General features: G+C 36.1%; 2 protein-coding genes and 1 pseudogene across 5 annotated transcripts; 1 reads left to right on the forward strand and 2 right to left on the reverse strand.

The window, feature by feature from the left end:
• Positions 1-3,282: 3,282 nt before the first annotated feature.
• Positions 3,283-6,650, forward strand: LOC110806790 (Plant calmodulin-binding protein-like protein). Its single transcript, XM_022031728.2, has 2 exons — positions 3,283-6,075; positions 6,171-6,650. The coding sequence occupies exon 1, from the start codon at positions 3,543-3,545 to the stop codon at positions 6,057-6,059; it is 2,517 nt and encodes an 838-aa protein (XP_021887420.1). The 5' UTR covers positions 3,283-3,542; the 3' UTR covers positions 6,060-6,075; positions 6,171-6,650.
• Positions 6,651-7,022: 372 nt separating this feature from the next.
• LOC110806791 (uncharacterized) lies at positions 7,023-8,981 on the reverse strand. Of its 2 annotated transcripts, none has more exons than XM_022031729.2 (4): positions 8,660-8,968; positions 7,916-8,037; positions 7,708-7,829; positions 7,023-7,451 (listed from the first exon to the last, which is right to left on the reverse strand). In XM_022031729.2, the coding sequence occupies exons 1-4, from the start codon at positions 8,742-8,744 to the stop codon at positions 7,142-7,144; spliced, it is 639 nt and encodes a 212-aa protein (XP_021887421.1). In that variant the 5' UTR covers positions 8,745-8,968; the 3' UTR covers positions 7,023-7,141. The 2 variants fall into 2 exon arrangements, with proteins under 2 accessions (XP_021887421.1, XP_088065258.1); XM_088209132.1 differs by having other exon boundaries at positions 7,130-7,431; positions 8,660-8,981.
• Positions 8,982-9,988: 1,007 nt separating this feature from the next.
• LOC110806784 (scarecrow-like protein 3 pseudogene) lies at positions 9,989-13,006 on the reverse strand (annotated as a pseudogene). 2 transcript variants are annotated; one of them, XR_015814094.1, is made up of 2 exons: positions 12,546-13,006; positions 9,989-11,609 (listed from the first exon to the last, which is right to left on the reverse strand). The product of XR_015814094.1 is annotated as a scarecrow-like protein 3 pseudogene, transcript variant X2 (transcript). The 2 variants fall into 2 exon arrangements; XR_015814093.1 differs by having other exon boundaries at positions 9,989-11,622; positions 12,546-13,004.
• Between the last annotated feature and the right edge of the window lie 901 nt (positions 13,007-13,907).

Consider the following 13,907-nt stretch of genomic DNA (forward strand, 5'->3'; position numbering starts at 1 on the left):
ATTCAATCTTGATGGACGGTCAAGATTAAAAGGCAAAGGGTATAAATATCCCCACCCACACCTGACCAGAGAAACCCTAGCCGTCAGTGCTCGCCGGAGAAGAAGAACCAGACGCCGGAGGAACCGGCCGCCGCCACCCGCCGCCGCACTGGGGAAGTTTCCGACCGCCGATCGAGGTAATTTTTCTCCCCCTTGCTCGTTTTTCGACGCTGAGTCCGCCTATGGCCAAATCGGAGCCAAACCACCAGCCAAACGGCCGAAAAACTCAGCCAAAACCTAGCGGTGCCGCCGCGCCCCTCCTCGATTTTTGCCTCCGATGAGGCCCTTCCCGGCCTCCGTTTGATGCAAATTTTATACCACTGTGATCACCGTTCTTTTCTCTACAGGTTGATCGGAGCCAAACATCAAAACGCGACTCACGCCGGAGGAGTCGTCACACCCGAGAGCACCGCCGCTGGTAAGTTTTGATTTTTTGTGATTTTTCGGCCCACCGAGGACCATAGGGTTGTCCTATCGTAGGGACCGATGCAAGCGTGGCCGAATTCGGCCGAAAACGACCAACCCGAGGCGAATCGCCGCCGCTTGCGGCGGCGCCGTCGCCGGAGCATGGCGGAGCCGCCGTGCCAGAATTACGATATTGGCCGAAAGGGGCCCTATGTCTAATTTGGGATTTTTTGGGACACGTGCAGGTACCAGTAGTGCGTTTCAGTTCCCCGGAAAAAATTCAGGGAAAATTAGGGACAGCCTGTAGGCGCACTGTAGAGTCGTATTCAGACCCCGAAACAAGTAAGGATTCCTCACCCTATTTCCTATCACGGTATTAAAGTTCAATAAATGATAAAACGGTATTTCATGAATCAATAGATGTGTGAAATTGTTTAAGGTTGCTAATGGAGCCCGAGTCTGGTGTATTTGTCCGTCAGTTATTGTTTGTTCTATTTTACAGTTTTAAATACAGTATAATGTCTGATGTTTTCATTTCATAGTTTCGTGTGCATATATCACTGTTTTATTGATTATGGGTTGAATGACTGAGAACCCGATGTTGTGTGTTATCTTGTTTAGCATAAACTACTGGTTTGCATGTTTGTATGTGATTTGATGATGGTGACTGAGGAAAAAAAGGAATAAAAGGTTACGTGAATTGATAAATGGATAATGTGGACAGCCTGACTAGATATCCTAAGAGATGGTGGACGGACCGGGTCCGTAGAGAACCCTACCGGGAACGTGGTCTCTCATACTGGACGGGGTATGGAGACCTTCTGTGTTTTGGCGCCCATACCGGACAGGGTATGGGGACGGCCCGTTTCACCCTCATACCGGACGGGGTATTGAGGTTTATGGTTTTGGCGCCCATACCGGACGGGGTATGAGGACGGCTCTGGAATCAAGTTATAAATGTTAAGGGTTCACGGGTAGCGGGACCCCTATGGATCCCCATGGATACTAATAGGCTGGTAAATGAGGAAAATGTGTTGTTTGATGATTGAAATATAAAGGCGCGGTAAGTATTATGTTATACAGTTCATATGATTTCATGATGATGATAATGTTATTGCTTTAATATGTTGTTTTAGGGATCTCACTGGGGTAAGTGGACAGTAAATGATTTTATTATTGATAAAAGAATTTGTTATAAATTACGCTCCATTGGTCTTTTTGATTTTTCTACCCACCTTTACCTCTGTGGCGGTGAGATAGTGTGATATCTTTACAGGACTGGTGTAGCTCACTCCTTATTTAACCATTTCAGATCAAGAATACATCGTTCCCGAGCCCGTTCCGCAGGAAGACGGCGAAGGGGACGCCTAAAGACTCCATAGCTATATTTATAGTTTTTATCTCGATTATCTCTCTTAATTAGTTTGTAATTTCATATTTTGAGTACGTTTTGGTTATTGTATAAGGGATGTTAATCAAAATTTTTATTACGCTTCCGCATTTGACATTTTTAATATATATATTTCGTTCTAAATTTCCGGGGCCGTTACAAACATTACTATATATTAATTAATCATAATTAAAATTTATTTAAATAAAGTATAAGAGAAAAAAAACTTATGACAGTCTCATTTTTATACAAAAATAAATTTCTTACATTATATACTACAATATTTTTTATTATATATATGTATATATATATATATCTGTAATATATTATTTTTGTTTTTATAATTTGTAAGTGGACAATGAATTTGAAAGCAGAAGGATCAGCGTCCACTTTGGAATTTGTAATTGGTGTCGGTTCAATAATATCTCTATTTTATTATAATTTAATTTTTTATATTTGATTACAAAATTTAAAATAATTATATTATATTTGAATTTTAAAAAAACTAATTTTAACTTACTAATTAAATTAATAAATTAATTACAATACTAACTCTATTTTATTATTAATTTAATTACTTAATTAAACTTGTTCTTTTAAATTATTTTTTAAAAAAAAAATTCAAAATAAAAGTAAAATAATAATAATAATAATAATTAAAGGCAGAGTGGGGAATGGGGCAGCACATATGAGGTTACCATGAGAAGTGGGTTTTTTCAAATATATATATATATACACACACACACACACACACATATACATACATATACATACATATATATATACATATATACATATAGTGGAGCGTCTGTATTAAGTGGGTCCCACCGCCTACCCATTTTCACCGACCACCAGCCTTCCTCCTTTTCTTAAAAGTACAACCGCCCCACGCCCACCCAAATACCTTTAAAACAATTTCCACCCAAATATTAAAATTTTTTTAATAATTAAAATTCCTATTTTTTATTACTCAAAAAATTTAAAATTTAAAAAAAAAAAAACCCAGTTTATAAAAATTAAATCAAAATTATTTTAATCTTTTTAATAAATTTTTAAATAAAATTGTGCAAAATACAAATATATATTGGTTTAATGAAATTCCAAATTTTTTTCTCCCCTATAAAGATTTTGATTGATGAACTACAAAGCTTATTAATGGCAGAATCTTCAGAAAAAAAATTTCAGTATCAGAAAAATTTACTTCCATTTTTTGACTGCAGATTTTTACAGCATGATGTTAATTAAAATGCTGGTTAATATCCTTAATGAACAGTAAATATGATTAATTTAGAGAGAGAGAGAAAAAAAAAAAAAAAAAAAAGATTAGTTTTTTTTGTTTAAAGGGATGAAGTTCAAATCTCATATCAAGAAAGTAATAATTCCATGTTTCAAACCAGGAGGACCCAAAAACCCACCTGCCATTGTAGGTCAGCATCAACCTCCTATCTCACCCTTATTCAAGTTTGATCTGCTAACAACACCCAATTCAATAAAACACCAAAAAGATTTTAATTTTATATATATATATATATATACACACACATTTATATAAGCTAATAAAAGAAGAATCTTATATTGTTTTCATCTCCAAGAATTGGGTTCCTTGCTCCATGTAAGTATTCCAAAACCCAAAAACAGACCAGAAGAGAAACCTGGTCCTATCAGAAAACCTACCAAACCAAATCAAACCATTGTTTTCTCTTCCAAGATGGTTCAGAGAAAGGTTGGTATCCAATCTGATAAGCTCAAGACTGATATAGCAGTATCTCAGCACCAGGATAACAAGACCAGAAGACCTGAGATGAAGAAGAAGATGAAGAAATCAAGATCAATAAAGCTTTCAGCAGATCATATTCCCTTAACCAAAACTGTATCTCAGCCTGGAAAACCACCACCTCTCACCCCTGCACCTCATGGATCACCACAGAAGCTTCCTCTCAACAAAACACCTTATGGATCACCAAATTATATGAAGGCTACCAGCAGTTCAGAGGCAAAGAAGGAGACCTCACATGTTACTACTTCCAGGGCAAGGCGAAGTTCAGGTAATTCATCAAACCCTGGTTCTGGTTCTGGTTCTGCAAGAACTTTAACAAGGACATCCAGTTTGAAGGTGGTGAGGTGTTTGAGAAAGTCCCCAAGTTTTAAGACTGCAAGAGCTCCAGTCAAGAAATGTTCCAAGATTGCTCTTTGTGCAGATATGAGTTCACAGAAGGCTACCTGTTCTTCAACTCTTAAGGAGAGCAAGTTCCCAGAATATCTCATGTTGAATCCTGGAGGAACTGAAGCTGAAGGAACTTCGGTCATCAAGGTCTGTCCTTATACTTATTGTTCTCTTAACGGTCACCATCATGCTCCTTTGCCTCCATTGAAGTCCTTCCTATCAGCTAGGAGACGTTTGTTGAGGGTTCAAAAAAGTATGAGACGTGAAGCTCTAAGCCCGCGCAAAGTGAAACCATCAGCTCAGGAACTCACCCAAATCATCAATGGGCAGGTGATTGCCTCTGATCACAAGGCTGAAATCGTTGAAGGGGATGTGAGTAATTACCCTATGTCCCCTTTGACAAAAGAGAACAGCTTTGATTTTTTCATTGAAATCTATGCTGCAAACAAGGAAGATGCAGCTGAATTAAATGGAGGAAGCACTGAAAAAGATCCTGCAGGACTAGAAAATCAGGACATGTCTTCTTTCGGAGGCAATAATGAGGAAACAGTGGGGGAAATATTCCTTGACACCCAAGTTGTTGAGAGTCTGTCTGATGAGTTGCTGAACTCTGAGATTGATCTTGAGGAAGACTTGGGGGAAGAGAACTATGTCTATCCAACAGACAAGGAAACCAGAGAGAGCTTTCTTGAAGAAAAGAAACATGAAGCAGGGGAAAACGACCTGACTGCTTCACATCAAGATGAGGGAAAACAGATCACTTTTCATATTGAGGATGACTTTCAAAGTGAATGTCAGACAAGCATAGAAGATGATGGTGCAGATTCTGAAATTATAGATATGGAGTTGGATGAGGGGCAATTTTCTAACTTCAAGCCTGATGGTGAAGCTGATCATTCAGTTGAAACTGCAGGTGAATCAGATTTAGATGTTGATCTCTTAGCAGAAGCCAAAAATATCGGCATAATTGAAATTGTTAGCGACTTCAGCAAGGAGATTCCAGCTGATGAAATTCTACTAGATGTGAATGAAGAACAAAGTGCAGGATTCGATGTTCTATCTGATGATAGTGATTTTGAGATGGATGAGACACACCAAAACTTGGAGATTGTGGAATACTTAGAATATGATCTACTTTCTAGTTGTGAAGATGAAGTTGAGGAAATAACAACCATGGACGAAGTTCAAGAAACAGAAGCAGCTGTAACCGAAGAGCCAATTCTTGAACCAACTGTAGCCAGTGAGAAGCCCGAAGAGAGTAGAGCTCCTGAACCAGGAAATATTACCTCAGAAACCAACTTCATCACTGAGGATATGGCAGATGGTGACCTTGCTGAAGCGAGAAATAAAACAGACAATACTGTTGAAGAAAACCATCCTGCCGACACTCAAAAGCATTCATCACATGACCTGCAAGAGGCAACAAACATTGAGAATCATTCAGTCTCGGAGAGAGATCAAGATGAAGAAGGTAAGATGTTCTGGATCCAAGACTGGGTAGATTCTGAGGCACAAGGTGATTCAGGGATGAATGGAAATCATTCTGCTGAAACCAGCGTTATTGAAAGCGGTAAAACAGAAGGGAAAAGTGAAACTGGTCAGCAAGGTATAGCAGAAGCAATTCATACAGCCAGTAACATGACTAACCCAACTTCAGAGAAGAGATTCTCTTATTCAAGAAGATCTAAACAAGAGCTATCTGATACCTGCGACACTCAGAAATGGACAATTGGACGCAGAAGACTCACTGACAACTCTGAGGAATCAACAAGGGAATTTAACCCCCGTGAACCAAACTATTTGCCTGTTATTGCCGAGCCAGATGCAGAGAAGGTTGATCTCAAACACCAGGATATTGATGGAAGGAGGAACACAGAGGAATGGATGCTTGATTATGCTCTCCAACGAACTGTTACCAAACTCGCTCCGGCTAGAAAGAGAAAAGTAGCATTACTTGTTGAAGCCTTCGAAGCAGTCATGCCAATACCAAAGTGCGAAATTCAAGTTAGGCGTGCTTCAGCAGCATTTACTCATGGCAGACCCATTCAAGCTTGCAATTGAGAGTGGCAGCAGAGAGGTAATCAAAGAAATCAACTATACTCTACAATTTGTGTTTCTACTAAGTGTGACACAATCTAACAGAAAGCTGTTATGTCCTTGTTCATTCTGCAGATAAGGGATTAAACAAATTACATCATAATGAGTCAGGAAAGTAGAAAGCATACTGTCAGCTACCGAAGGCCCGTGTCTTAGGAGTAAATTAACGGAAGGTAGAGCAACTAACCTGTTGTTCAGCTCCTATTGGGAAACAAGTGTATCAAGAAAGCTGCAGATACAGTGCCGCAATTTCTCTTAATACATGAGCTGGTGAAGCACTAGCGAGTATTGAGTTCAACTGTACTTGTAATGCCACTTGATAATCTTGTGTTCTATTCAACCGGGTGGTAACTATTCATCTATTTGGTCTTGTTAAGGAGGAACTGCTACCTCCAAATACTGATAATTTATTTGATACTTGTCCAAGATTATGTACTAATAATAGTGTGATCAACTAAGTTTATGAAATACTTATATATATATTGTATTTAGCTGTATGTCCAACTTATTGTGATTGAAGACTAGTGAAAACTGTATTGTGTATTCATTCGGCAATCAGAACGGTCACTTCAAAGTACAATTAACTTAATCATAATGTATTCTTGATGCTCAATGATTTATAAACAAAACATTAAGAGAGAGAGAGAGAGAAGATAATGTCTCATATATATTCTGCAGATCAAATGTGAAATCCCCCCAACAAAAAGAAAGGACCATGATATTTTACAGAAACAACAACATAACTTTTTTAAAACCAGAGGTCTGAACTCTCCAGTCAGATATCAGATCTGCATAAGAGATTCATAGTCCGGGTCATGAATTCCAGACATCAGTTTTCACAAAAACCATGGGACAAGATAGACAAAGATAAAACCAACAATTGGCTTTAGTTTGAAACCAATTCAGAGTTTTTGTATAATTGATATGTAACTGAACAACTATAGATGATATAAATTTTATTAGAATATGATAAAGGTTAATCTCATATGAAATATCAATACAAGATTTTATTATATTCAAAAAGTAAGAATTCATTTTCTACAAAATTATGGCTGAAAATGTTTGTCTGCAGCAAATTGTACTCGAATTGCAGGAGATTCAGAAACAAGTGATTGAAGCTCTCCAATATAATTTTCCAGAGATCTGTTATCTGAGCTTTGCTCTTGTAAGCATCCACCATTGGAACTAGCCCCTGTATCCACACTCTTCTTTTTGTTTTCCTCATCATGAAATAACTTAAGTGCATCTCCAGTTGATATAGAATTTACAGATTCATGCAACTTCTGGTATTTGTTTCTCTCTTCTTCTGAATCGATCAACTTCTCTCTCAACCCATCTGGAAGGCAAGCCAGTGCACTTCACAAGGCAGATGGTAGAAATATATAAGATTTGAAACAAAAGAAAATAAGAAAATTTAAGAAAGAAAAACTAGTGCCTGTTTTTGGGGTCATCAAAATCATTGCAACGATTAACTAATCCACTTGGATTGTTGAGGCGCCAAGGCACCTTTCCTTCTATCAAAAGTGAATCGGCCCTAGTCCCATTAAGTCCAGCTACCTGCTTCTTAAACTTACTTATTATTAAAACAAATAAAGTTTTCCCTTTGTTTTACCTGGCAACACCTCTCACAAGCCCCCATTTATATCCAAGAAGCACTGACTGCTTAAAGCCAATATTAAATCCTTCCTGTGCAGCTGCTTCTTTCCCAGCAATGATGCCATCACGATATCCAATCTGACAATCAACCAAGAATGAAAAATTTAACAACCATCATTTTCTCAAATATAAAACAAAATTCAGAGCAAAGATCATAAAATTACTGTGTGGAATTGGTCGTGTCTTCTTTGCCATTCCCTGTCCAAATCAGATTCTCTATCTAGTTCATCATCAGAACCACCCCACAAAGATCCATCTTCAGCTTCTAGCTCACCCTCATCAAAACCTAACGTTAAAGAAGACTTAATGTCAAACACACAGTTTTCATGTTCGTTCTTGTTTGACAAGATTTGCATAGTTAAAAGAAAAAACCTAGAGTGTTTGAATCACATTTGGAAGTGCTAAAAGCTTAAAATTTTTGAATCCCCAAAAAAGAAGTCACATAACTAGCAATTTTCATAGAGTCTTTAAGTAAAAAAACTAATTTGACCATTACTTTTTATCAAAATACCTTGATCAAGATATTGCTCTTAAATAACTTTCATGAGATAAGCAACTAATTACCCTTTTTGTTCATTTACTAATTTTGTCACTTAAAATTCTATCCACTATGAGCTTAAACTTCATTAGAGCTAAAATCCCTATGCACTTGAAGAATTAAAAGCAATCAGTCAATCCAAACACCTTCTTTAACTATTAGTAGACTGAAAACAGTATGAAATGAACTTGAGGGAATTATCTCAAAGAAATAACTGAATGAAAAGAAAAAATCTGCTACCCATTCAACTCAACAATAAAGATTTCCATGCCATCTACATATTGTCTGCATACATAAAAATCGAAAAAACAGAAAAAAAAAATAATGATAATAATAAATTGATCAGGTACTCAGGAAGTATTAAACTCACCATTGGCGGCAGATGCAGAAACCAAATCATTTTCTGAAAGTTGCAAACTTTCACCGTACAGCTCTTTAGCAAGACTGTCCTCCATCTGTACAACACTGTTAGTACTAATAACAGTCACCAAACAGCGGCGAGCTTTTGTCACCGAACAGGGCTTGTGGGTATTGATGATCGGTGTCTTCTGAGACTGATGGTGGCGGCTGTGTCGATCACCTCCCACCGGTGACTGTGATTTAAGGACGGCCGCAGCAGACCAATATGCTGTTCGCAGTTTTGCGGACGTCTTTTTCTTTCTCGTGTGGATTGGGTTTAGGACTGTTTGGCAGCAGGGTTATAAGATTCTGAGAGTAGGATTTTTCTAGCCAAGGACAAGTTTAGGACTAATTTCTCTACTAATAATTTGGGAATAAACATTACCCTTGAACCATTTTTCAATTTAAGCATCGTAAATATTAATTTTAAAATAATTTTATTTGAAAATTTTAAATTCTTTGAGATTCAATGTAAAATTTCAATTTAAGTAAATTATTGATAATTAAATTTTCAAAAAAAATATATATTTTTTGCTTAAGTTTAAAATTATCAAACTTTAAATTTTTGATATTATATATGAAGAACTTAAAACGTGTAGGTAAATAATAATTTTAATTTAAAGAATTAAAATATATTAATTAAATTTTATATTTAAATTAAAAAATTACCCTATTTATGAAATTTAAATTCTTTAAATTTTAAGATAAATTTTCAACTTAGAAGATTTATTAATTATTAAATTTTCATGGTGCATTTAATTAAGCTTAAGGTTGTTTTTAGGTCTTGCATATTTATGAACTTTTTCCATAAATATATGAAATATTGGTTGTCTCCCTTGCTTGCTAATGGTTATATATATATATATATGTGTGTGTGTGTGTGTATGTATGTATATAATGAGAGAGAGATCTTTTGTTCTACTTTTTCTTTTTTCTTTTTCTAAAAATTTTTGGTGGGTAAAAATGGAAGCTGCCATCTTCACTCCATTTCCTTGGACAAGTTCTTGTCAGTTAGACCAGACAGAGCAAGACTTCCAAGCTTGTAGGAAGAGCACAGGGAAATTCATGCCATGGCTTCTCATCATATCCTGCTCATGCCTAATCAATTTTGCTTCTGTTAAAGTAATCTATAAGTGCAGGATGTGCAACAAATTCCATTTTCAGATACAGAATTCTGGATCTCAAGTTTTGATCATCTGTAATTTCTGTTTCTATGGAAAGTACAGGACCAGTTGGATCTTTGAGTTTAATCGAAAAAGTCGAAAAACCCGGAAAGGATTAAACAAATAAAACCATCTCAGGAAGCCAATTCAAGGTGATCAATTATAAATGTACAGAAGATGAAATGGCCATAAAAGATCAACAGAAGATAGATGGTCAATCTACTTCAAGATTATCAGTGGAACACTATGCAATTTATGGGAAAGTGAAAAGTTAGATCCTTTATACAAAAGCAAAAAGAAATTTTTAGGGAAAAAGAAAAAAGAGGCGAACCCATAAACAAAGCCTATAACCTTAATTGTACCTTCTGAATCGCCAGGCTGAAACCGAAAAGAGAGGTCTATCTTGCCAGCAGATAAGTAAAAATCCATTCTCATCTTTGATCCTATACCCATCGTATCCATAGCTCTGCAACAATCTTGTTGCTTGCAACATTCCATGGTAACTCAAAGGTACCTTCCCAAACCCAGCTAATTCAAGCCTCAGAATCCATTTTTCCAGTTTCTCATGTCTCTCTTTTCTTTCAACACCTTCACATGCTATGATATTCTTAATCTCCTCTCCGAAAAGCATCTTTTCCACCTTTTGTCGCTCTACTGATGACCTAGATACAGTGGACTCCAAGCAATCAAACAGTGCAGCATAAAAGTACAGTGCTTCCATGACCCTCTCCATTAATGTACATCCATTATGGTTTGATTCCTGTTCAGTTATTACCATTAGTTTTGGCGAAAGGCCCCAAAGGGCACTAAGAAATCTTCCCATTTTCTGTGAATCAGCAGTTGGACTATACACAAGGACATCTTTCTCAAGCCAGTCTCCTAAAGTCCGCTGGTTCACTTGCAACACTTTTCGCAAGTTACTTGACGTGGATAGTGACTTCCCTTGATGAATATCATCATCGTTTGCCAAGAGAGAATGTAGCTGAAGTACAGAACTGACAGCAAGTGCTTCACCTGTTTTGACACGCAAACTCTCGATATCAAGATTCTCTAGTTTGCTGACTATGGGATTGAACTGAAATGGAATATCCAATTTTTCAGCTTCTCCTGTTAACCGGAGAGCCATCTGCTCTAACACCTCCTTTTTTTCATGAATGCCAGTAATTCTCAAATGGGGTGGTCCTTCTGGCCTTGCACTTAATGTTTGAAGAAGGTTAACCCACTGAGCAGGCTCAAAAGAATTGAGATCAATGATATGTACCATCTTCTCCCCTTCCATGGCTTCCACAATTGCTTGATTTGTGATGACATAAGCAAGCTTTAGGAAAGGACACAGCTCAAAGAACAATTTTTGAACAAGAATTTTCTCATATATAGATATTATTTTCGTCGAATTAAGGGCTTTGTGCAGACCGGGCCATCCTTTGAGCATCCTATCAGCAAAAGCCTCAGTGAAGTAAGCAGCAATCCGTTGCATGGTATCACCATCAGAAGATGCAAGGTGGGAAATTTGCTCAAGGCCAATATTTGCATTCTCAATGTTATTAGCGGCCACGTGATTGGCACAAGCAACAAGAAGATGAATCAAACATAAGCCCCTATCTTCTGACTTCAGTTCCCGCAGCCAAGGGTACGGTGAGCCAATACCAGGTGACAGTGACATCATGGAGAAGAACTGAAGTGGTGAAGAAGTTACAGAAGATGATCCCTCCTCTTGACCCATTCCTTCCATCAACTTCAAAATCTGAACTATATGTCCTGAAATGAGAATCTGAGAATCATAGGAATAGCATTTAGAATCAGACAAGAAACAATGCTAATCAATCAACAATACTTGTACACCTTGTTATATGGGTATATAACAAGATTCTATCCCACCTCCTTATATGCCACAAGTAACTTTGACACCTTAACTTGATAGCATCCACACAGAACTCAATTACCAAACCGACCACGAGCCAAAAGAATTATTATCTTTAGACCATTTGATTTCCGAAGAGCCAACGAATCATATTAAATCGAGAGACAACTAGCTTAAGAAGAAAAAATTAGGCCTGTTAAGTTATGGTTTCTTTTAGTTTCATTTATATCAATCTACAATAGCAGCATAGCAAGTTTCCGACATCCAAATCTCACAGTATAGCTATATCAGTGATAGTGAAGAGATTTACAAGTCAAAGAAGATTTAAAAGACCAATCTTTTTTTTTTTTTGTTGGCTGAGGAAGAGAGAAAATATAACATGAACATTTTTCCATTTTTCCATGTCTGTTGTGACTATCACCTAAGAATTCAAGCCTGTCAAATCAAAAAATTATATGGAGCTGAGAAACTAAAACAACTAAGATTTTCTTTCTTTGGTAGAAATTTATATTAGGAAACTCAATTTATGCTGTTCCCAAAACTCCTCCCACAAACTAAACAGAGCAGGAAAGAGAATCAAACCATGAAAGGAAAGAACTTTCAATGTTAATCAACCATAAGTATTTCACATGTATTATGCTTAAAAAGTTCCTGAGCCACCAAACATGAGCAAAAGGGAGAAGAACCTTACAACCAAAAAAGCAGAGAATAATTAACTTCCTACACAAAAATAAACAAAGAAATCTCAACTGGGGTAATCCACTGTCCCAAACATCTATAGACTTCAAGCAACTAAAAGAAGAAAAGTGAGAAAGAGAGACAAGGAATATTACCCAGAAAAGTCGAATTCCTTATCAAAACACACAACTAAGTTAGAATCTCCAACTGGGTTTTGAAATTCATCAAAAACCCATAAAAAAAAGTTCAAGTCTTGCAGACACAGAGAATCCCTTAATCCATCAAAGCGGTTGAAGTGCAGGGTTTGAGGTATAGAGTCATTGAAAATAAAGGTGTAAACTTGAAAGGCATTTCCATGGCTGCTTTGGTGATAAAACAAGAGGTTGGTTTTGTCTGCATCAATTTGTTGTCGTTTGGGAGGAGGGATTTGCAGAGGAATATGGAATTCCTTGGTGTCCATTGATAGCAGTCTGCTTGTCTCTAAAAGATTTTGTTTAAAGTTGACATCTTTGTTTGTCTGTAAGTGAAGTGGATGGGAATAAGAGCTGGCTAAAACTTGGTATTATATTGGGAATACAGTATATATCCAAACATGCCCTAACAAAGCAAAGCAACAATATTGATTGTTTCTTAGTGGGTGATAGTGGGAATTGCAAGGAGAACTTTTATATGTGCTTCCAAATCCACTATTTGTTGTTATTTTCCAAGCCATACACCAACCACTTGGTACTTTCTTCTTTATATTAAGGACAATGAGACAAGGAGGTTGTGCTAAGAGACAAATGTAGATAGAAGATGACTCATTTATTACATCACCTTTGGATTATTTGAAAAAAAAAAAAAATTAGCTTAAACTAGTTTAGTGAGGGAAAAAAAATAATTAATCACATAAAATATAAGGGTGGAACTATGTCTTAATTAAAAGTTTAAAGATAATTAACATGTAATTAATTCTAAAACTAATGTATGATTCTTTGTTTCCTTCACAATTACTTACACGACATACAAAAAAAAATTATTTTATAACATATATAATTTATTCGTCTAAATAAATTAATAATAAAATAATTATTTCATTCATTTATATGTACTTGTTAAAAAGATATAAGAGAGCTGTATCTGGTACATAAAAATTTGACTCGAAATCTTATTTATAGGATGTAATTTAATAGTATTTTATATTTAAAGGTGCTAGAGATATAATTTTACTTCAAGTTTTAACATGTTTTTAATAACTTACACATATTACATTAGTTGGTTACTGATATTTCGATAAAAATATTGTCTGTTAGTGAAAACAAGACAACATTAGCGAAAGTTGAACCGTTACGAGCAAAAAAAATTAAAAAAATAATCATAAAAATAAGACAACTATTGATTGGTTTCTAAAAAAGATAATTTTGTTCAATACGGTATTTTACTAAACTATTATCATTCGTGGAAATAAAATAATCACAAAAGAATACTTAATTTAAAAATACTATGTTTGAAAATGAAACGAATACATCTGTATATAT

This window comes from Carica papaya, chromosome 8 (assembly GCF_054855325.1).
Source record: "Carica papaya isolate Zhongbai chromosome 8, ASM5485532v1, whole genome shotgun sequence".
Lineage (NCBI taxonomy): Eukaryota > Viridiplantae > Streptophyta > Magnoliopsida > Brassicales > Caricaceae > Carica > Carica papaya.